Raw genomic sequence first — 21,273 nt, 5'->3', positions numbered from 1 at the left:
TTCTACTGTCACCCACTCCACTCTGGTGTCCATCAGGGCTGGGAATCCGCAACAGTGGCTCTTCAGAGCAGGTCAGAGATTTCATGTTCCTGTGCTTCCTCACACTTGCCCACTATTTCCTCCTACATATTTTATCCTGGTAGAAGATGAAGACTTAGGCTGTTGCTTTGGGATTTTCACATATCTGGGAGAGGGGAGTTGCAGTAGTAGCTTTGGCAAGGCTGTCAAAAATCAGAAAGTCATGACCAAGAACCTCAAACGTATGGAGTTTAAGGGAGAAGGGATGTTCACACAGAGTGGCCGCAGTCTTCAGCAGCTACCTGCTTGCTCTGCAGCCCTGCACTCTGCTCCACGCAGCCCTAATCCCCCCTGAAAGTACAAAGGACTTCACAGGTCTCTTTGGGCCAGTCCAGAGCTCCTTTGTGAGTGTGCAGATGCTGGTGTGTCAGAGGAGGCAGGATGACAGGCATCCACAAAGGGCTGGATTCCTACTGGGAATCTTGCACTTGGTGTGCAGAAATTGCACCTCTAGCTTCTATTCCCTGCTCTTGTGTGATCTGAGCCAGGGAACTGAAGTGCTCTGGGCCTCTGTTCCTATGCTAGCAGGAAAGCATACTAGCATACTTTTCTGTTTCTCAGACCTGTCATGTGGATTTATTGCTTTGCATCCATAAAGCAGTTTGGGACTGAAGTGCTAATAATTTCTTAATCTATTTTTTCATCTGGTGATATGAGAAAAATAGGATGTTCCTACAGATTAAAAAGGCTGTAGATGGAGAACTGATGCAGAGTATTAGTTTCATTGGCCTGGAGCACTACATTGAATTCATGTCCACATAACTTGTGTTATGAAGCATTGCATCTAGATTTTAAAGAGCTGTTTAAACTTTATTGACATCATGCTTGCTGCTTGCCAAGCTAAAAATATCACTGAGGTTGTTTTGACCTTTTAAGCCACATGGCTAGCTGTAGGTATTTGGAAAAAAGCTGCCTTACACTCCAGAAGACTTCACAAATTTACACAGTATGAGTCAATTTACCTTTCACTATAACAATAAATTAAATAGAGTAGGACAAGAATCAGAATGGACATATGTGTTAGCACAAACTACAGTTTAGATGCTCCTTCTCACTGCTTTTTCTTACTGTTTCCAGTAACTTCTGTTGCAAGAAACCTTCCCACACAGAGGCTACAGTCAAGGGGACTTAGCAAGAAGGTGTAAAAATAAAGTGTGTGAGAGAAAATCTGATAGTTTGTATTACCTTAAGCCTTCTTTCTGACAACACTCTCAGAAGAAATTAAAGAACAACCTCTCACAGTAGTTTAGCATATAAATCACACTCAGAACAAGTGACACCTACATACATCTCAGACTGAGGCCTTTTGTGTGATCGAGCAAGCTCATGTATGTTTGAAACAACAGGAAGCGCTTTGATTTTTTTTTTTTTAATTAAATATACTGATGTGCCAGTCAGCTGTGACCAAATGCTGTATCTCCCATTTCCAGAGGATCATCTCCCTGTAAACAGAGGTCATTACCAAAAGTTTGCTTGGTTTTTGCATAGCCAATTTTTACTCATTGTACCAAGAACTGAAGAGCTGCCATAATTTACAATACCAGCAGTCTTTTTTTATGAGTCCTGGTTATCTTTGTTTTAAAGAATTTGATATGTTTAAACAGCTCAGGTCTCTGAATGTACACATACTAACTGCTGTTTATTTAACTGTCGTCTTATAGGCTAGATGATATTTGAGGTTAGGAAGTTTAAGCTCATATACATATATCTAAACAGCTAATGACACATCTGGGTGATCTTGTTTGTCACGTACTTATGGACAGGGAGTGAAAGAGTGATTTTAACGGCAAAGGAGCTGAATCTGAACCTGTTTTCAGATGAGAATTTTTCTAGCCATGTCCTTAAGCATGGTACATCCCCCTCCAGTAAGCTTTCCCATGTGCTGACTCAGGATTTTGTTTGGGCCCCTTTACAACATAAAGAATCTGGCCAAGCTGGATGCTGATCTGGGACTTTCCTCCCTGCTTTATTACATCCCATCAAATTCTCCTCCACACAGAAATGCATGTGTGGGTAAAGAGCACCAGTTCCCAGCGGGCTGTGCAGCTGCCTTTGCTCTGCCCTACTCAGCAGCTGTACTGTGCCAAAGTAATCAATACAACCAAGGAAATCCAGCATTCCTGGAGCAATCCTTACCTGCATTTTATTTTTAGGGTGTCTCCTGGTAAGATGACAATCTGGTCTTTTGCAATGCTTAGTGTTGGTTTCTCAAAAAAATCTTCCTCAGGAAGACCTGACCCAAATAAAGAAGAAATCATCATTAGACAGGCTATTCAGGAGGGTGAGAACAGACACAAGCTTTTTGTTTTGTAAATAGTTCCTAATTTGGGGGCCCACACAGTGCTTGCATTTATACTGATGCAGTTCAGTTGAGCGTGGCATTAGCCGTGAGATCCCCTTTGTTTTTAGTTTCTTTTATTAATCTCTTTCTTTTCTAACATGGAGCACCTGCATTTCTGCTAATAGTCTTTCTCTCCTTTTATTTAGAGCTAGCTTTATTACTGAATTATTGCAGTTTTAGGGGGACAGATTAATTTCAAAAGGATTTGACACACTGGAAGCACTAGTACGTGACAAGATTTTCAGGTCTTTGATGAGAATGGTCTTTAATGACAGTAGTGATAAAGGTCTCTCTCATTGTCATTTCCTGGCTTATGAAATGTCTTCTGAATGTGAAACTGTCCTCAGTGAGATGCGTATCTAAGTGCACATCTATGACAATATGATTTTCAGAAAGTGAGATGGAGAAGAAACAGAAGTGAGGTTGGCCAGGCTGGTTTCCTTGTCCAAATTCAAAGTAACATAATGAAGGAAAGGAGAAAACAGACTTAGATAAGTATCTCAATTTCCAAAGCTCTGACATTAAAGCCGTGTGTTTTCTTTCCCCTTCTGCTCTTCAAATCTATATCTTCTCCTTTGCCTTGAACTTGATAAGCCAGAAATCTTTAGCTGGGCTTATAACAGAGGCATTACTCTCTGCAGAAGATAACATATCTAGCAAAAAGAGAAACATTAGGGTTTAACTTTTCAACTGGATGAAACAGTGATTTTCTTGCCTCCCACCTTCCAACTCTCATCTCTTTTCTTTTTTTGCTGGATTTGAGTAAAAATTCTCTTAGCCTGGCATATTCTCTCAGTGTGGAGAGTGAATCACTCCTACTCTGGAGAGCCTGGCCTCTTCCATGAGCCATTCAAATTCCCATCAGTAATTCAGTGGAGGCCAGCTAATCTCATGGCACCAGAGAATCCTTCCCAAAGGGGATCCTGCCCAGACAGCATGTGGCTGGACTCCCTTGGAAGGCATACTGACCCTTCCTGTAGGCTTCTAGGTGAGGCTTTAAACTAGACCTGGCCATTGCTTCAGCAGCAGAGGTATCATCCCCTTTTCCCTTTGCCAGGTTTTGCATAACTGATGACACTGTAGCTGTATCTCCACAGTCCTTTGCAGAATCATAATTTGGAGTTGGGCCAACACAAACTCCCTCCAGTGCATCTGTGTGCGTGGCCCTACCTAAGAACTGCCCTTACATGTAGTGCTGTGGAAGCAAAGTAGCCAGTGGATTCCAGCCCTGCAGTTGCCCTGTTTCTTTTAAGAAGTACCATAATTCCTAAACACATTCAAGGTGACACATGCAGGGTGCAGCATCACATTTAGCAAAGAATCTACAGGAAAAGCCCAAACTCTACAGGAGGAGATAATACCAGGCAAGTATGCCCTTGCACTTGACTCTGAGTCATCTCCAGTTTCTAGGAACACCTGGTTCCCACTGAGCATGCACAGAGCTTTGGCATGTGCTCTCTCATGGTGCTGAGGTATTTCAGTCATGTAAGACCATGTGCTGAGCTTTTCAAAAGCAATCCAGAAAATGGCCAATTGGCCAATGGCTTTGAATATTTTTTTCAAGTGTTGTTTAGTTTGCTAGCTGAGGGTTGTTTGGGTCCTCTGTAGCTCTCCCAGGACACAGCTACTACCATGATCTGCTCTGAGCTGTTTGTGCTGTGACTTCAGTCAGGTGCTGCTTTGACTTAAAAAATCCTGGGCTTTAAAAAAATCCTTTATTTCTTTCCTCTTGTGCCTTCAGCCAGGTGCTGCTTTGACTTAAAAAATCCTGGGCTTTAAAAAAATCCTTTATTTCTTTCCTCTTGTGCCTTCAGTTGTTCTTAAGGCTTAGGGGGGCTTAGCTGATGTTTCAGGCTGGCCTTTTGAACAGGCCTGAATTTCACCTCTCATGAGCAAGTGTGACACTGTTGGAGGGGTTTGGAGTGCAGTGTCAGGCAGCTGGCATTAGACCTGAGCTGCTGTTGTGACCTGAGAGCAGTGCAGTCCTTGGACTTTTATAATATTTGAGACTGTTTTTGCTAACAGAAAGAAAAGTATTTTTCAATTATTCTGTTTATACTTCTGAGCTACTTCTTTCCTAAAGTTTGTCTTGGCTTCAGGAGCTGAAGAAAAGAATAAGCAAAGTGTAATTTCAGTGCTTTTCTACCCCATGGAGAACAGGAGGAGAAATTCCTGTGCTCCACACATTTGATCACTGCTGCCAGGTAACAAAGGGTTTATATAAACATAGCGTGTGCCCTTTCTGGCACACCAGAGCTGAAGCTGAGTGGACTGGAAAATAGAAGTTTGATGAAAAAACTTAGGGAGTAGTGGGGGGAAAAGGTTAGGCTGTGCTACATCAGGATGCCTAAATACCAAAACTGGCAGGATGATGCCTCCCAAAATTTTTAACCTGCCATAGTCCCTTTAGAGATAGGCTTCATTTTTTGGAGGCAAAGCTGGGGAAAGCCCCAGGCCATGTTGGATACGAAGAAAGGGATCTACTCCAGTTTCATATTTATTTTATATGCTTGAGAAGACTTGTGGCTTTAAGAAGGCTTCAGGATGCTATAAGCAGCTTCCTGCAGGGAGAAGCAGGCATGTAGGCTGCATCGTGCTTGCCAGTTCATACCCGTCTTTTCTGCAGTCCTGCACACCAGCATTTTGTTTAGCTTTGGATTCTCATTCACAGTGATCAGTGGTGCCAGGGCAGCCTGGGTTGCAGGTAGAAACTGTTTAGCTTGTAGAAACTGTTTAGCTTGTGCAAACTCTGAATCGTCTGGGACACTGTGTGCAGGTTTCTTGCTGGTAAGCTTTTGATTGCAGGAGTTGTGAAACACAGGCAGGAGCCATCTAAATCTGAGAAGGGTAAAGTTAACCCAGTGTTGACGTCCCAGAGAGAAGCCATGTTTAAGTACTTAGGAGTGCTTCTCCTCCTCAGAATGTTAGAATTTCAGGGGTTGGAAAGAACCTTAAAAAGTCATCCAGTCCAACTCCCCTGCCAGTGCAGGATCTCCTAGAATAGGTTACATAGGAACACATCCAGGCAGGTTTTGAATGTCTCCAGAGAAGGAGACTCCACAACCTCTCCGTAGTGTGCTTTGTGAATGTTCACCACTTTAATGTATTTCATTTTGGTTGTATGGCTTTAATCAATATACACCTAGCACTTCTCAAAAAAAGTTTTTCACAGCTACTCTGCACTTTTATATAACAACTCTCAGACTTGAAGAACAACTTTCTGGGTAGTACTCTGTGGTATGCTGTAAAACCAAGGCTACAATCTGCCCGGAGTGGGATGGGAGACCCATACTCCTGGACCAGGTCCTGCTAAAGCTAAAGTGTTCTGATTGCACAGCTCAAATTACAATGTCCAGGCATAAGATAACATTCTCCTCTGCTAAATAATTTTGGTCGCTCTCTAGGACTACAATGATAATAAAATTAAAAACAAGTACTCATGCCAACCATGTCATTACTATAGCAGAGCTCTACAGAGGAACAAACAGCTTGGCAGGCTCAGTTCTGCAGAATGATGTATAAAGACCTGGGAAACAGCACCAATACCATGGCTGTCCCTGCCATTTTCTTTTTGAAGCTAGTCTAGCACTGCCACCTGGTTGGGGTGAGGAACCTGGCACAGCATCCTTCCTTAGATCCTCTGGCATGGTTTGGGATGAGATGCCAGAGTGATAATACTACAGAAATGGCAGGGAGCTCATTGCCTCCTGCAGAGCTACAAATAGGTCTCAGCACAACATCCCCTCTGCAAACCAAAGGATAAAGGCAGGTTCCTCAAGTTACATCTGACTTTAGTTTCCTGCTCTCAATTACTTGTTGCCAACACAAGTCAACTACAGCAAGACCCAAGAGTGAAGTGTCACCAGACTAAAGTTAGCCCCTAGAAAGAGCCTTGAGTCAGGACAGACCTTCTGTCCAGAGCCTCATTTCACTATTTCTAATTCTGAGAGTTATTCTTATCTTCACTTTAACATTCTGTTCTTGACAGTGAAAACTCCAAACACAGCACAACCACACAAATCCTTGGGAGTGAAATGTGTAGGGTTGACTGATACATTATCCAGGGAAGAAAAGTATATTGAAAACATTTTCCTAGGATAATCTAATTTTGCTGCACAGCCAACATTAAACACAGGAGGATCCCCAGGCAGAGGGTAATGTGTGACCTCCCTCACCTCTCTGTCAGATGATTTCTAACTCTATCTCACTTGGCTGAGGGAGATCCCTCCCACGCTAAGCCTGATTGTTCATGTTAGGACCATCAGTGAGCATGGATAAAAATTATTTTTAATCTCTGTTTCTTATTATAACAGCCTTTCTTCAAGCATCCTCTAGGCACTGTAACTAGCCAGTAGCTATCCCCAAAAAAACACTCACAAATGCTTGTGAGATTGAACGTATCTAGGTATCGTACATGTTGACAGCTAACATCAATATGATACGTGATTAAGAGATCCACATAGCCCTTTTGGGCACTGCAGCACACAGGGGAGAGGAGAGCTGAAAGAACAATATCAAAGACCACCTAACCTCTGCATCAGATGACAAAGAAATAATTGCTAGGCAAACTGGAGACCACTGTGTTGACAGCTAAATGAAGCACGTTAGACTAAGGCCCTGATTCCACAAGCACTTGGGCTCACAAATAGCTTTTTTCACATGATTGAACTCCAGGGACTATTCATGTGTGTAAAGTCACTCTTGTGCATAGATCTGGGCCCTAGGACACATCAGGTCCCATTAGAAAGAATTGGAAGCCAGAGTTTTCAAGCTGATTTCTAGGGGGGAAGGGAAGAGGCATACACTGAACATTTAAAAACTTTTTTGTTTCCTGCTGGCAATAGACTGGGGATACTTTCGTAAGCTGTGCCTTTCTTGAAGCATTTCTGAGTCAGAGTCTGGATCAAGAGCATGATCCGTGCTCTGAAAACACTGGAATCAACGGGGACTGGGCAAACAGTGTGCACTGGTCACCAGTAGTAAGATGATCACCAGTGACATAGATTGTGCAGGTGAAGAGCTGTTACCTCTGCTGCCTGCCAGGGAGAAGCTGGTGAATCTTTATTCATTTCAGGTGAGAAAAGCAAAAAACCCACATACAGTGGGTCCTAGGGTCCCTTGAATACCAATCAGTATCTTTTGCCAAAATTGTCTCCCCTGCTTACACTGCTGCTATTCAAGCAGAATTCTTTTTAAGGGAAATGGTTCAGCAACATTTAAAGACTTTATCTTTTCTTTGTTTAAGGGGAATGGTTACAAGAAGGATATCTTGCTCTTGTTACCTACCTAGAAATAACGAGGAATTCCCCAGAGTGGTCCTGAAACTGGAATGCTATGTGTGCAGAGAACTAGCAGCCTGTAGGCCAGAGCTTCTGTTCCTACAGAAGCTGAATAAGTTAGTCCAAAATTAAATTAGCAATCACAAACTCACTGAGAGAGAAGGCTAAGTTTTTTTCAGGATATTTGAATGCTGGTGTTAACCCAAGAGTATCTGCTGGCAAAGCAACAGGCTTCATGTTTTCATTGATTTTCCAAGTCAGAGAAGCTAGTATTTGTTTAGCTGACTCATGAGAAACGGGAGTAATTCACACCCATTCTTCTGCTCTGCCTGCCACAAATACAAGTTTTGTGTAGCTCAGCCAGAGACAGTAGTTTGGGTGTAAATGTTCCTAATGACAACAACAAAAAATGAAATAGTTCCTCTGAAGCAGAGGAGACATCAACAACAGCACAGTAAAAACAAGTGCTAAGTAGAGCAAGTGTTTAAAGATAAGATAAGACATTGGCCCTGGTCTTGGGATTTGTTTCTAAAAGGCTTTTCCTCACGGATAGATGCATCAGCATTTCCTGATGAAGTGGCACTGGGTCACTCTGGCTTCCTTCTGTAATCAGCAAAAAAATCTTCAGCAAGGCCACCTTATTGCTTTGTGTGCTGACACGTAAAAACCCCCTTGTCAATTAACAGGAACTTTTCTCTCTATTTCTGTAATGAAAACATAACCTTGGAGGTTTGACTACACCTGTTCAAAGGCAACTCCCTGAATGTACAATGCCATGTGCTTTCTTGGCTGTCCATGATATGGATCGCTGTATCAGTTGCAGATTTATGGAAAGAGGTCATAGAAAGCAAGTCTAGGTCAAAATTGTTTGGTCTTTGGTGGTAGCAGCTCATTAATCAGAGCCATTGTTTTCCCTCTCACACTGTAGAGCATAGAGTCCTAAAGAATGACAGAGATATCACCACCCTGGGCTTATGTTGAGTTATGTAGCAAAGGGACATGTCCTTTCTTTGTAACTGGATGACAAGTTGAGAACTTAGATCTACAGCTGTAAAATAAACATGAAATCTGGGAAAAGAGGAGGCAACATCTGCAATCATCTGCCACACACTTAAGCACAGTTTAAAGTATTTAGGAAATTCAGTAATCTCATGTTGGTGGAAAAAAGGCTGGGAATGTTATTTCTTGATCCAAATTATGGCAATTCCTCTGGGAAAGAAAAGACCTGGCACATCTCCATGATTAGCAAATATGTAGACCCAGTGGGAATGGGATTCACAAAAAAAGAGACCACACTATGTCCTAAAGACTTCAGTGAAAAAAAAAAATACTAAAAAATGTGAGGTATGAAACTGTCTTGCCTCTTCCCCAACATGGTCTCCTGAGAAAAACTTTAGGGTTGCAGATCCAAGTGTTTCAAATGATTCCCAGACAGGATTACTTCATAGACACTCCAGACATAGCTTTCATTCTTCCTTGACTTGACTCTCCTGAGGAGAGGGCACATTCTTCACAAGGCTGTGAGTGAGAGGAGGAACAAGGAACAAGGGCACACATTGGTCTCCAGGATGAACCACCACGGGGCACAGCCCCTGCCAGAGCCTGACATGCCTCTCTGCTGGTGGTTGTGGCCCCAAGGTTCAGCCTCCACTCTCACTGCAGTCCACCACAGTACATGTTCTGTCCACCCTTCACCTTCTCCTACAGGATTCAACAACTGCAGACTTCCTGCTACTAAGTCTACAGATATAATACAGCATTTATCTGGAAGTGAATCTAGCTAAGTTTTCCTTCCTTTCTCCAGAGCACTGGCTCGGAAAATGGACAGGTAGAAAAGGCCATCTAGACCTGTCTCCGTTGGGTCCTTTCCAGGCTTCCCTGTGTCCCCATGTCAACTCAGAATTGTCACCACAGGTGATCTCCTGGGAGCCTGTGTATTGCTGGATAGGTAGATAGATGGATGGATATTTTTATTGCATGTCAGCCCAGCAGTTCCTCACAGCCACAGGCAGTAAACTGTGGGTCAGGTTATGGTTCCAGCTTGTCAAAGCCCTGCAGTCAGTTCCCGTTAATCTAATCAGAATTGCTCTATACAGGGTAATTTGTATGTAGTGAATAGTTACTTAGAAAGTTTTGGATGCTAAGGAAGGAATGTTTTAAAGCTCTTTTAACTAAATTACTTTATTATTTTGAGTAGCTATCATCAGATTAGTTCATTTATCAAAGGTGACATGTAAGGCTGAAAAGTCAACAGCAGTAATTCACGGACTTCACGTGTGTCACAGCGCAGCACTGAACGCTGTGTTCACTCACACATCAATGGGATTGAGTTTGGCACTTCTCTATATTTCTTTCAAACTTATTTGTTTTGTACAGCTGCAAATAATGAAAGCAATTGTTGTCCTGACTCCATTCCAAGAACTATTCCCCAACCTGCTCATGTGCACAGAAAGAATCAGTCACTATTGAAATCTAACTTAATATGAGCCAGGACCTCTCATGAAAAAACAAGCAGTAAATCTTTGTTGATGCAAGCACTGATTTCTCTCTTGTTTCTACTCAGTCTTAACATACTGGACTTCTAACCTGCAATAAAGGGGAGGCCTATACTCGGGATAAGAATAAAGCTCTTCAGGCTGGATATTTCTTCACAGAGAAGGGACTTTTTAAAGTTAGAGGTGCAGCAGAAAAGTTTTCAATCAGGTCTTCTACACATTTTTTTAATAACCATCAGAGTTAAAAAGAACTCCAATCATTTTCTTTCCTGGGTGGGTATGGTATGGCAATTTTTTGGTTTTTTACTAGTTAATCACAACATTATTGGGCACTTCTGGGCAGACTGGAAATAACATATAGTTGTTCCTAAACTATGGTGGCACTTCCTGTAGAGGGAACATGGGCGCCAAGGCAATATGACAGCTGCGTGAAGGTCAGTCTGCTCACAAGGCAGGAGGAAGGGAGAATGCAGTGATGTTTATTTTTTGGAAGGCAAGATTTTGCCTTTAGTTACATGTTCTGGAGGTGATGCAATAACCTGTACATGCATCAGCACATAACTCATCCTGACGCCAGTAGAGGTCAGGCTTTAAGCTGGCAACATAAAAATTAAAGAGGCATTTCCCTTAGGTTTCCATAAAAGTTGCTATCAGGAGCAACCATCAGAGAAATTAATTTTTTGCCAGAATTCAGTAAAATAATGCTGGTTTCACACAAGTTGCAAATCTGTTCTGGGCTCTGGTTGTACAGGCACCCAGAGCATCCTGCTGGAGTTGTAAATCTAATCTGATCTACAACATCTTTAAAGTAATATCATTAAATAATTTTCAACAGTAATTTAGAACCATCAGACTTGTTTCTGAAGGAGAGCTTTGGTGCCATGGGGGATTGGAAAATGACACTGACATAAATTAAAAGCAAACAGATGAAAATGAAAGTTCCTCAATTTAAAGAGATTGGTAAATTAAATTTCACTTGGCCATACCACACAAATTAAAGCACTGGCCAGTATTAACGCAAAATATAATCCCACTTGTCTTATGTACATATTTGTACGTAGCTGTTGAGACATGATAACTTTGAAATTCACCTAGCCTGGCTATTTATTATTGTACTGTGTATCAGCTTACTCCTTAGACAATAAAATATTATGGTAATTCATCCTACTTTGGGAAAATATAAGATGGATACTCTATAGAGAGGCATTAAAATGACCAGAGAAGAAGAGAGAGGTCACAAAATCCCTGCGACTCTAATTTAGCAAAGTGTGTTGTTGAAGGCATTGTTTGATCTCTGCCAGGATGTATTGAGTGAGAGGAGGATGCTCACTCACATCCCTCCTCTACCATCTGCAGACTAAATCCATGACTCCCAATTCTGCCTTCTTGTTTCATTAGTTACTTGCACATGGCACTGTGGGGAAAAGCCCCAGACTAGCTGTACCACATCCTTAAGCACTGCTCAGTATAGAATGGCCTTTCTAAGGTTTTAATGTGTTATTTCCTGTGTTCTTTGATGTTCAGTCAAGGATCAGGAGCCCAAGTGTAGGAACAGGAACAGTTAAGATACTAAATGCATGCATCCAGAGCTCAGTTTTGTAGCGTTAAGTCTGACATCTCAGTTGTCAAGAATGCCTATATAGACAATTTTGCCTCAACATCATTTGAGTGTTCTGCCAGTTTTCCATATCTCAAGCAAAGTGTCAGTATAGTTTAAACCCACATCCCTTTTGTTGTTCACCTGGTTATTTGCCACATTGTTTAATGTCAAGACCACAAGCCCATTGGATAGATTCCCTACTACTTTCTTGCATGGTGCACTGTAATGAGGCCTTTAGATGCTGCAGTAATACATCTTTCTGTCAGTCAGAGAGATTGGAATCATGGGAAATCCAATACCACGGGCAGCTCTTTATCTGCTTGTTCTGTTGCAACTGGTAAGGGTCTAGGGAGAGTAAAGAAAATCTTCCCAAGGTTGAGTTACATCAGCCTATGTCATTCACCTCCCAGAGGAAGCAATGATGCCAGCCTTCTCTTTAGGAATATATAAAATTAGATATGATAAAGCACTAGGAAATGTCCTTCAGAAAACATGGCCTACATGAAGTAACCTCTAAGAGCCTAAGCTGCCATATTTAGGCAGTATTAGGGCCATGATGTTCTGCTGAGATGGCCTAGCAGGGCCTGCTCCGGGGTACTGGTTTCTTCCCTTGTTCCAGACTTCTTTGGTGCTAACTCAGCACTGCTGAGTTTCAAAGGCAGTGTGGGTATTCTCAGCTTTGAACTCAAAATTTTCCATAAACCAGACCTCAAAAAAGCACTATAAATGTTTTCTAAGAAATGCAAAAGCTGACAGAGAAGTTTAGATGAGGTTCTACTGAATGATAAGAGGGTGGCTTGCAAAACAACCTCTGGCTGTGCTTCATAGCTAAGTCCTAGTATTGCCACCAAGCAACATGATTGCCCAATGACCACCAAATACTTATGGGTTAGCTGCTCAGAGACATCACCTCTTTTCTCAGGCCAGATGCTGGGAGTTTTCACCTGGAGCCTTGCCAGCGTGAATGCAGCAGTCAGCCCTGCTCCTTAGGGGTGCCAGTGGGTTATGTAGGCAGCATCACACCAACTCCTGTGGAGATCAGGCAATGTGTATGCTCAGGCCTTTCACATAGTTGTGAATTCCTCCTCCCCATCACCCAGCCTCTTTTCTAAGAAAAAATGTCAGCTCACATGGAAACACTTCTTTGTAAAGAACATCTGTGTCCTCCTGTGTGATGAATCACTGACCTGCGAAAGGAGAAGGCCAAGAGAAGGCCACGAGAGGGATGGAGTGGAAATCAGAACAGGGAAGGTGGACAGTCAGAGCAAAGCAGAACAAAAGCCCACCTCAGCGTATTTTAATCATTTCTCCTTGAGCTAAAAAATCCAGAAGCAAATGAGCTAGAGCCTCCCAAGATCAACTCAATCAATGTGCCACACTGAAAAGGGATGGGTATGATGAAATTGCAAGGATCGTATGTGTCAGCAATGTGTAAGTGCTTGGTGTCAGTACAATCTGCTTGGTGGTTAATCACTTTGTTTTCTCAGTTTAAGTTTACCCCGTAAGAAGAAATGGGCTGAAACTGACTTTGGACTTGATGCTGGAATCTGTTTTCGATCAGCTCTGTGTTCCACTTCTGTCAGCTTTGTCTGTGTGCCTGTCTCAGGAGGTTTTCCTTTTTTTTTGTTTGTTTGTTTGTTTTGAAGGGTGGGAGATTGCTATTTTGGGAGAAAAGATAAAAGCTGTTTGCTGGATATCGGGAGAAAGAACCCAACGATCTTCTTAAAACCCAATCCCAGTTTCAGTTACATTCCCGCAGCCCCAGCCATGTTATGTTATCTCTTGCCTGCAGCCTCCCTGGGTAGTTTGGCCTGACTAGGTCTGGAAGCTGGTTTCCTCACTGGTTTGCATTAAGCTGGAAAGTACCAATCGGACCCAGGGAACTGGCTGCAAAACATTTGTGAAATCCTTCTTAATGACAAACTCCATCAGGCCATGGAACAGGGCTTCAATCACTTCCTTACAGCCTCCACCGCACTGTTACCCTGACATGACCCCAACTTCTCCCCTGTTTGTTCGGCTTCTCTGCAGCTGTGACATAATGTTTTTGATGGCAGGGTTTGGAGGAATTCTGCTTGTGGCAAAGCAACAATCTGCTTTGAATTAGCACTGCACATATTTATCAAGTGTACATAGCATGGCTGCCTGTTGACAAAAGTCCCTTCTTCTGTCCCCTGCAGCTCTCCAGATTAGCTCAGTTGATCTGCAAAGGTTTGGAGGAAAAGTGGTTGCTGGTGTCTGGGTGCAGCCTCCTGCAAGCCCAGAGGAGGGACAGCAGGTGGGTGATAATGCCAGAGCCAAACTTCCTTCTTTAGTGCCAGATCCTGACTTCTGAGTTTACTTTGAGGGGCTTTGTGGAGGATCAGACACTTAAAGGACTCTCTCACCTTGCTGCCCTGGTGCTGGTTGTGTCCTCTCTGCTGCTGCAGCCCCTTAGCTAGAGCAATTCCTCCTCTAACAGGTTAGGTTGCAACAGATCAGTTCATCATCCAGGAGAACTATGGCACAGAGGAGATGATTGCACAGTGACCTTGGAAACAGGAGGTTTGCTTTGTGGGATCCTGCTTTTAAAGGTGCTTTAGCACAGTCACTCCCAATAAAAGAAAACATTGCCAGATACCCAGGAGCAGACTGGGTTTGCATTAAAGCCACCTACGCCATGTAGCAAAAGCTGGGCAGGAAATTCATCTCTCTTCATGTCTAAATATTTAAGATCTGTTTATTTATTTTAATTCCTGTTGTGCATAGGGATAAAACACAAATCCTTCAAAGATTTTTCTTATTATGAAAAGAAGCAACAGAAAAAGACTCATCTAAAAATAGACGGATATTTAGGGCAACCCCCAGTAGTGGGAGACACAGATTCAGAGGCTTGATTCCACCAAGGAACACAGTGTCTCCAGCGTCCTATGCATGCATCTCAGTGACAGGGTCATGGCATCGCTGGGTTGTGACCAGAAACACCATCCTGGCTGGAGAACTATTCCTGGAAAACTGCATCTTACCCAGCCACTTTCTAGACAGACTTTTGCAACAGTGTAATTTTCTAATGAAAACTGTTTCATTATAAAACCGTAACTGCTTCTATTTTTCCTATTGATTTCAGGCAGAGCAGAAACAAGCATACTGCTGTTTTGCTTTCCTAAATATCTCACCTCTTCAGCCCAAAGAGTGATTGCACTTCCTATAGACAAAATGTGCAGTTACCCTTTGAACAATAGGATTAGTTCTTGTGCTGGATGGATAATAAAATCAACAATTGTGACTCTAAAAGCAATTAAATTATGAAAGCAGCTCCTGGTTTTGGAGCTCTCTCCTGACTACCTTTTGCAGAGTATCAGAAGCCCAGAATTATATGGAAATGGCTAAGAGAAAAGGGCATCATGAAAGTTGAGTGAGCAGTGAATGAAAGCAAAGTGAAAACTTTATGTCATCCAGAAAGAAAAATGCTACCATTAGGATTCAGGAGGATAAAAGTACCAAGGTGGAAGATAAAAGAATAATGCAAATACATGCAGGCCATTAATATGGTTCCTTCCTATACTGAATCCACACATACACTCTTGATTTGTTGCACTGAGATTTCAGAGAACTAATCCAAATAATGAAATCCAGATCTGAGACACTGCATGATAAGCAAACAGCTTATCAAGGTAGAGCAAGCACTTGCAGGGGTCCATCCTTGCTGCTTTCAGAGGCTTATTCCCTCTTGTCTCAGTCAGTAAAATTGTTAGTACAACATACGAATTTTGGTCTGGCAAATATGAGCTATTATTGAGGGATTTCTCCATGTGCTGAAGAAAATCAGCAGGTTCCTGGCATCTCTTGCTGAGTATGGTGGTATTTGTGCATGATATATATTGAAAAGGGGAAAACAACGAAGAAAGGTGCATTGAAAAAGCAAAGATTACACAGTCAAATAAAGGGTTTTTTTACTTACTGGCACTTTTCTGGAAGTGCCATAAGGTTACACAGATGCCTGGAACTGCACGGCCAAGGCAAGATGAGACCAGCCACTAGTCTAGCCAACAACATGCAGTACTTTGACTCAAAGAAACATGGTTGTTTTCCAGCTGGAAAGGGAGATTGACCATTTTGTTGCACTCCTAAGCTATTGAAATGTTTATATCAATTTAAAACAGACTCTTGGGGAGAGTACAAAAACTGAGATGAATTTTTAGGCTGAGACCTCAGATGCCAAATTGTAAACCCTTGGCTAAAAGGTCTTAGAGTAGAAACAACTACACAGCATTAACTGCATAGCAGTGGTTCATACAGGAGCCATAAGAATAAAGGTAGTATTTAGGAAAATTGTGAGGCATCTCATTTGAGCTTTAGTGCAAGTTCACAGCATGTAAGCTGCTTTGGGAGGAGAAAAAACCCCAAGATTTAGAGTAAAAAGAGCTATATGTCAAGCAGCAATCATGCAGATCTTCACAAGAGCTGTTGTGTTGACATGAGCACCTGTCCAGTAAGAATACCCCTCTGAGCCCAGGCTGACTGCTTTGCAGTCCAAGATTAAGAGATCATTACACTGGGCAATGCCACCATAATTAAGGGGCAGTTTCTACTGCAAGGGAACAGAAACTTTCATGTGCTCACACCACCACTGGGAAGAAGGATAGTGGAAGAAGGACAGCAGATCAGTTTTGGTATTCTTAACTTACTTGAGCTATTTTAAAATTACAATTCAGTAAACCATGTATTAGATATTTCTAGCTTTTTAAAAATCCTTCTAAAAGGGTTCTGTTTGTTTATTTTTCAAAGAGTTTTGTTTGCTTGGCTTTTGGCCATGAAAATATAGTTCATCTTAAGAGATTTAATGTGATTGTAACAGGATATCCAAAAAGCATGATCCAGTAGTCTGTTACGGGGCTCAGAAAACACGATACAATTCATGCAAGTACAATGGTGCTCTCCTAGTGCCACACAGCCCCACACCCACAGAGCAGAAGTGCTGATGTTTGAGTGCAGTTCCAGGGCCTGATTCAGATCAGTTTTACTGCTGTGCACCAACTGATTTTCTCCTGATCTCTTCAAATGCACACGAGAAGCAATGTGACTGTACAGCCTGGCAGGCTCGCAAGTTGACAATGCTAAGCATGACCTGTATGAAAATGCATAGGTATGAGTAATTGTAGGATCCATTTAGCTGTCTCTGTTCCTTAGACCAGCCATACAATTATTTTAGAAGTTGTGTTATTTTATTGCTGCAATGAACAGGAGAACTTTCTCTTTTCCCCGGTATTCAGAAAAATGTGGGATGTTAGGAAGGGATCAAGGAGAAAGAAGGAAAATTTGTCATTTTTTCCTTTGAAGTCTCCAGTTCTGAACTTGGGTTGGAATCTTCAGTGTGTCCTGTGTGGACTTAGGCTCTCCTGACACAATCTCTTAAGCAGTGAGTTTCAGTAGAGACTGAATGCAGCTACGACATCAGTCTCCCTAGCCTTTCCTGGGGATCTTACTCACTAAGTGTGGAACAAGATCTTTGCAGAAGATCCAAACTGACTCTTGCAGTTGAAGCAGCCATTCAAGCTCATAGACATTCCCACTTTGCATGATATTTACAAGCTGAATTTTACAATCTTATCAACTGCCTCCCTATACAGACGTGCATTCTCATTGTAGTTTGAAGGGAAAATAAATCTGCAGGCGTGTTTTTACAAGGTAGAAGGATTGTAGAGTTGTGATTCAGATATCTAGTAATAAAATAGAAAGCAATAAGAAGGTACATGTAGGAATCTTCCATTTTCAAACTCCTGCAATATGTTGACTTTTCTGTTCCACTATTAGTTCCTTAAATGAACTTATTATTCATAAATGAATTTATTATTGAAGACCTGAATCCTGAGGATTTGGAGACTAGTAACATGCAAATCTTCTTTCCCCTTCTCATTAAGTCCTGCTTAAACCATGGGGTTTAGGATCTGCAGTCTTTGCTGACCCTCCAGGACAGCTGCAGGAAGAGGGAGGAAAGGAAATCGTTTTGTATTCAGATCCCAATATAAAACCAGCTTGGTGTTCTTTTTTCCCTCACCAAGCAATTCACGTTCCTCCCCCCTTCCCACTTCTCCCTATACTGCAGAACCAAACAGAAAAGGTAATCCAAGTACAAAGTTGAATGTTTTTCTATTTAAAATGCATACAAGAAAATCTGCAGCTTTGGTGCCTCTTTAGTGCCTCAGTACAAGAGAGAAAGGTGCTTTCAGTTACAGAACTCAACTGTGTGATCCTTGTTCCAAACCATGCTGAGGCTCTTCCTGAAGCTCACAGCCATGGTATCCCACCTGTGTCACCCCCTCTGTTCCCGTATCAGGCCAGAACAGACAGTCAGTGCCCCACAGTGTGCATGGAGAGGCCATCTGGCCTTGGGAGAGGGCAGGAAACATCACGAGTCACCCCAAGATAAACCTGTTTCCCCACAAATTCCATCTGTCTCTCACAGATCTAGGTGGAACACATAAGGTGCTTAGAAGCCTAGAGATCTTGGCTCCCTCTGAAGGGTTAGATTGGTTTTGCTGTGACATGAGCTATTCTTCTCAAAGCAGAGATCAGCTGCACCTCTAAACCATGGGAAGCTTTTGAGGGCAAAGCTTTGAGCTGGTGCCTTGAGTGGGGGTGAATTTGCACCCCTCTGCCCCATTTGCAGGGGTTCATTGTGCACACATATCCAGCTTGTCTTCCTTCTCATAACGTACTTTCATCTCTCGCAGTTTTCAAGCACCCAGTGACCACCCCACCCTGTCATACGACTGCAGGGCTATTTACCACTTTGAAAGGAAATCCCATGTCACAACCCCTAGGAGCACAAGGAATAATGTCCGGAATTCCTTTATCTGTGACTAGCCCTGGCCCACAGTCTCTTTCCCGTCTCTTAAGTATACACAAATATATTCTTTTCTTTTGTCAAGGCAGTGGGCCCAGATTTTAATTATGGTTTATTAAAAAAAAAAAAAAAAAGCTTTGGCAAGACTCAAGAACAAACGTGCTGTGACTTTAAGCCCTTTTGTTCTTCAAGGTGAAAAGTGACTATAAAGAATAAGGAAAAATGAATCACTGGTCTTTGCCCTCCATAGTAAATTTGACCTCCACTGTTTTAACAGTACCTAAAATTGGTGTCCTGGGCTAATCAGGGAAGTAACGGGGCAGGTCTCCATGGCTGCTCTGCATGAAGATTTTGTTTAAAGTGATCAAAATGAGTCTTTGGGCATTGCAGTTTTTTTAACCCTCAGCTATAAGGCTTCTGTTCATGTTTCCATGCCAGATTTTGCCCAACTAAAGGTCTTACTTACCAGTTTGTAGAATGATGGAATGAAAGGCACTAATGGGCACTGAGGGCAGTGCTCCCCTTGGATGAGACAGTGGGAAGGAGTGAGATGCAGCATGTACTTAAGCCCCCCATGCACATGGCTCCAGAGCTCTGGCCATTTCCTGCACCTGCCTGGCCTTGCAGCACTGGGATGTACAACCAGGGGCTCACATCTCTATCTGAGACATCCTTCCAGGGCTGGCAGATACAGGGCATCTCTGTGGTGCTTGTGCCCTTCAGCAGCAGGAGCTGGAGGTCTCCAGGGTCATCCTGAGCAGCAGTGGGTGCCTCTGCATAGGCAGCCGAATCAGGCACTGACATTTGGCTCCTTCCAGCCCAGCAGAACAATGCAGGGTGCAGTCTGAGCTATCAGCTCCAGGAGAGATGGGAGGGAAATCTATAGTAGGAAATAGCTGGGAGCAAGAAAGTTGCAATAGAAATATTGGCACCATCAGTTTGAGGGAGGCGGGGGAGGCAGGCAGGAGAATGAATCTTTCCAGGAAAAGAACATTTGGATCAGATACTTCCAAAAATAAAATATCATCATGTTCTAAATATTGGCAGCACTGCTGGCTTGGCCCACCACTCTTTTCAGCACTCTTGCAAACCATTTTCAAAATAGTGTTTATGATCCCTTGCTTTTGAGTCTTCTCATGCAAAAAGACAGACACATGCCAGTGGGGGACCACAGAGCAGCCCCCAATGATTCATGGCACCCTCTTCTCACTGGGTGGTGATATTAGAAAGCTGACAGCCTTGTTGCAGTACAAATAACTCACCAGCTGGAGTTTACTGGCTCTTATTTATATTCCTACAGCACACAGTCAATGCCAGATGTGCTTTCCCTGATTCATGTATATTGTGTTTGATGTCTCTCATCAGAATCAACCCTGGGCTAAATCCAGAAACTAAACTGTTTTTAGCAGAGATAAATATTTAGGAAAGTCCGTGGCTGGCAAGAACCTGCATCCCCTTTAAAACTGAAATAAAGGTGGCAGCTCAGAGCATGAGCACATCAAAGATCTTGTCTACAGAGGAGGAACGCAGTGTGCTCTCACTGCTGACTGAGCAACTGCCATTTTAAAAGACTCCAAAGGAGGGGAGAATTTGGCAAGAGAGGGGCTGAAACTGGAGCATCTACACAGCATTGTATCTGTGTGCTGGACCGCAGCATCAAATTAGCACCTGCTCTTATCTGTGTACTGTCAGGCTCTCTCCTGTCTCTAGGGCATGACAGACAGTTGTGGATAGTAGATGCTATAATGGACTATGACAGCAGGGGGGGGATAAATTATACTGCTTGCTCTGCCTTTTGTCAGGTGTGGGTGTGGGTGTAATGAGCTGACTTTGGATGCCTGTTAGTTATAACTCTTGATTTCTTTTGCTCTCTGTGCTCTGGTCCACAAAGTGTGTATATATAACACTGAGGTTTCAGTAGTAGGACTGTGTGTGGAGAGGCTGTATACATGGGTTTTTCCTTCTATATTGACAAGCTCACTTATTTCTCCACTTACTAGCCCTACACTACATGAATAAATTCAGCACACCTCTCTGAGCTTTGTTGCAAGGTCTCCTGCAAGTAGCCTGTCTTTCCTATGTTGGGATCTTCCACAACTCAGGCTTCCCTGTCCTGCCCAGATCACGGGGACTGCCTTGATAAGAAGCCTCCTCAGAGCAGCAAGGGTGGTCTGGTTGTGCAAGGCTCAAGTGAAAGGACTGAAGGAGAAATTCAGAGTGGCTCTTCTCTTGTTCAAGTCAGCAAGTTCATGCAAGTGCAAGTAAACTAGTCCCTTCCATTTCCCTGCACTGTCACTTTGCAGTCAGTGACAGTGATTTAATATCACCTTACTCATGACTAGGCTTTTATTTCACAGTTTTATTTGCTTAACCTTAGTTTTCCAGACTGTCCAATGCAATGAGGAGATGAACTCACAAATAATCTAGGCTAATATTGGCTGTAATGGATCACAAGTATTCCTATCTCCCATGTCAGAAAGACTCATGACTTCTCCAGCATGTTCCCAGAAGGGGAAACCCACTTCTCTACAGACGTGTTCTCATTATAAAGTTGCTGCATCACTCTGATTGTTTCAAGGAGATGAGACTGTTGTGCAACAAAACTAGAAGCAGTTTTTACTTTCACCAACCCACTGTTTCTGACTGCATGCATG

At 42.7% G+C, this 21,273-nt stretch overlaps 1 protein-coding gene across 2 annotated transcripts in view; it reads right to left on the bottom strand.

Annotated features, from left to right (window-relative positions):
- LOC127389700 (vascular endothelial growth factor receptor kdr-like) overlaps positions 1-21,273 on the bottom strand; it is a 130,772-nt gene that overhangs the window by 95,402 nt on the left and 14,097 nt on the right. For both annotated transcript variants that reach the window (XM_051630458.1, XM_051630459.1), the window contains exon 2: positions 2,215-2,311. In XM_051630458.1, coding sequence (XP_051486418.1) covers positions 2,215-2,311 — 97 coding nt within the window. The remainder of the gene's footprint in view (positions 1-2,214; positions 2,312-21,273) is intronic.

The sequence above is a fragment of the Apus apus genome, chromosome 12 (genome assembly GCF_020740795.1).
Source record: "Apus apus isolate bApuApu2 chromosome 12, bApuApu2.pri.cur, whole genome shotgun sequence".
NCBI lineage: Eukaryota > Metazoa > Chordata > Aves > Apodiformes > Apodidae > Apus > Apus apus.
The sequence above is the reverse complement of the archived record's forward strand: the minus strand, read 5'-3'. Positions and strand labels throughout refer to the sequence as shown.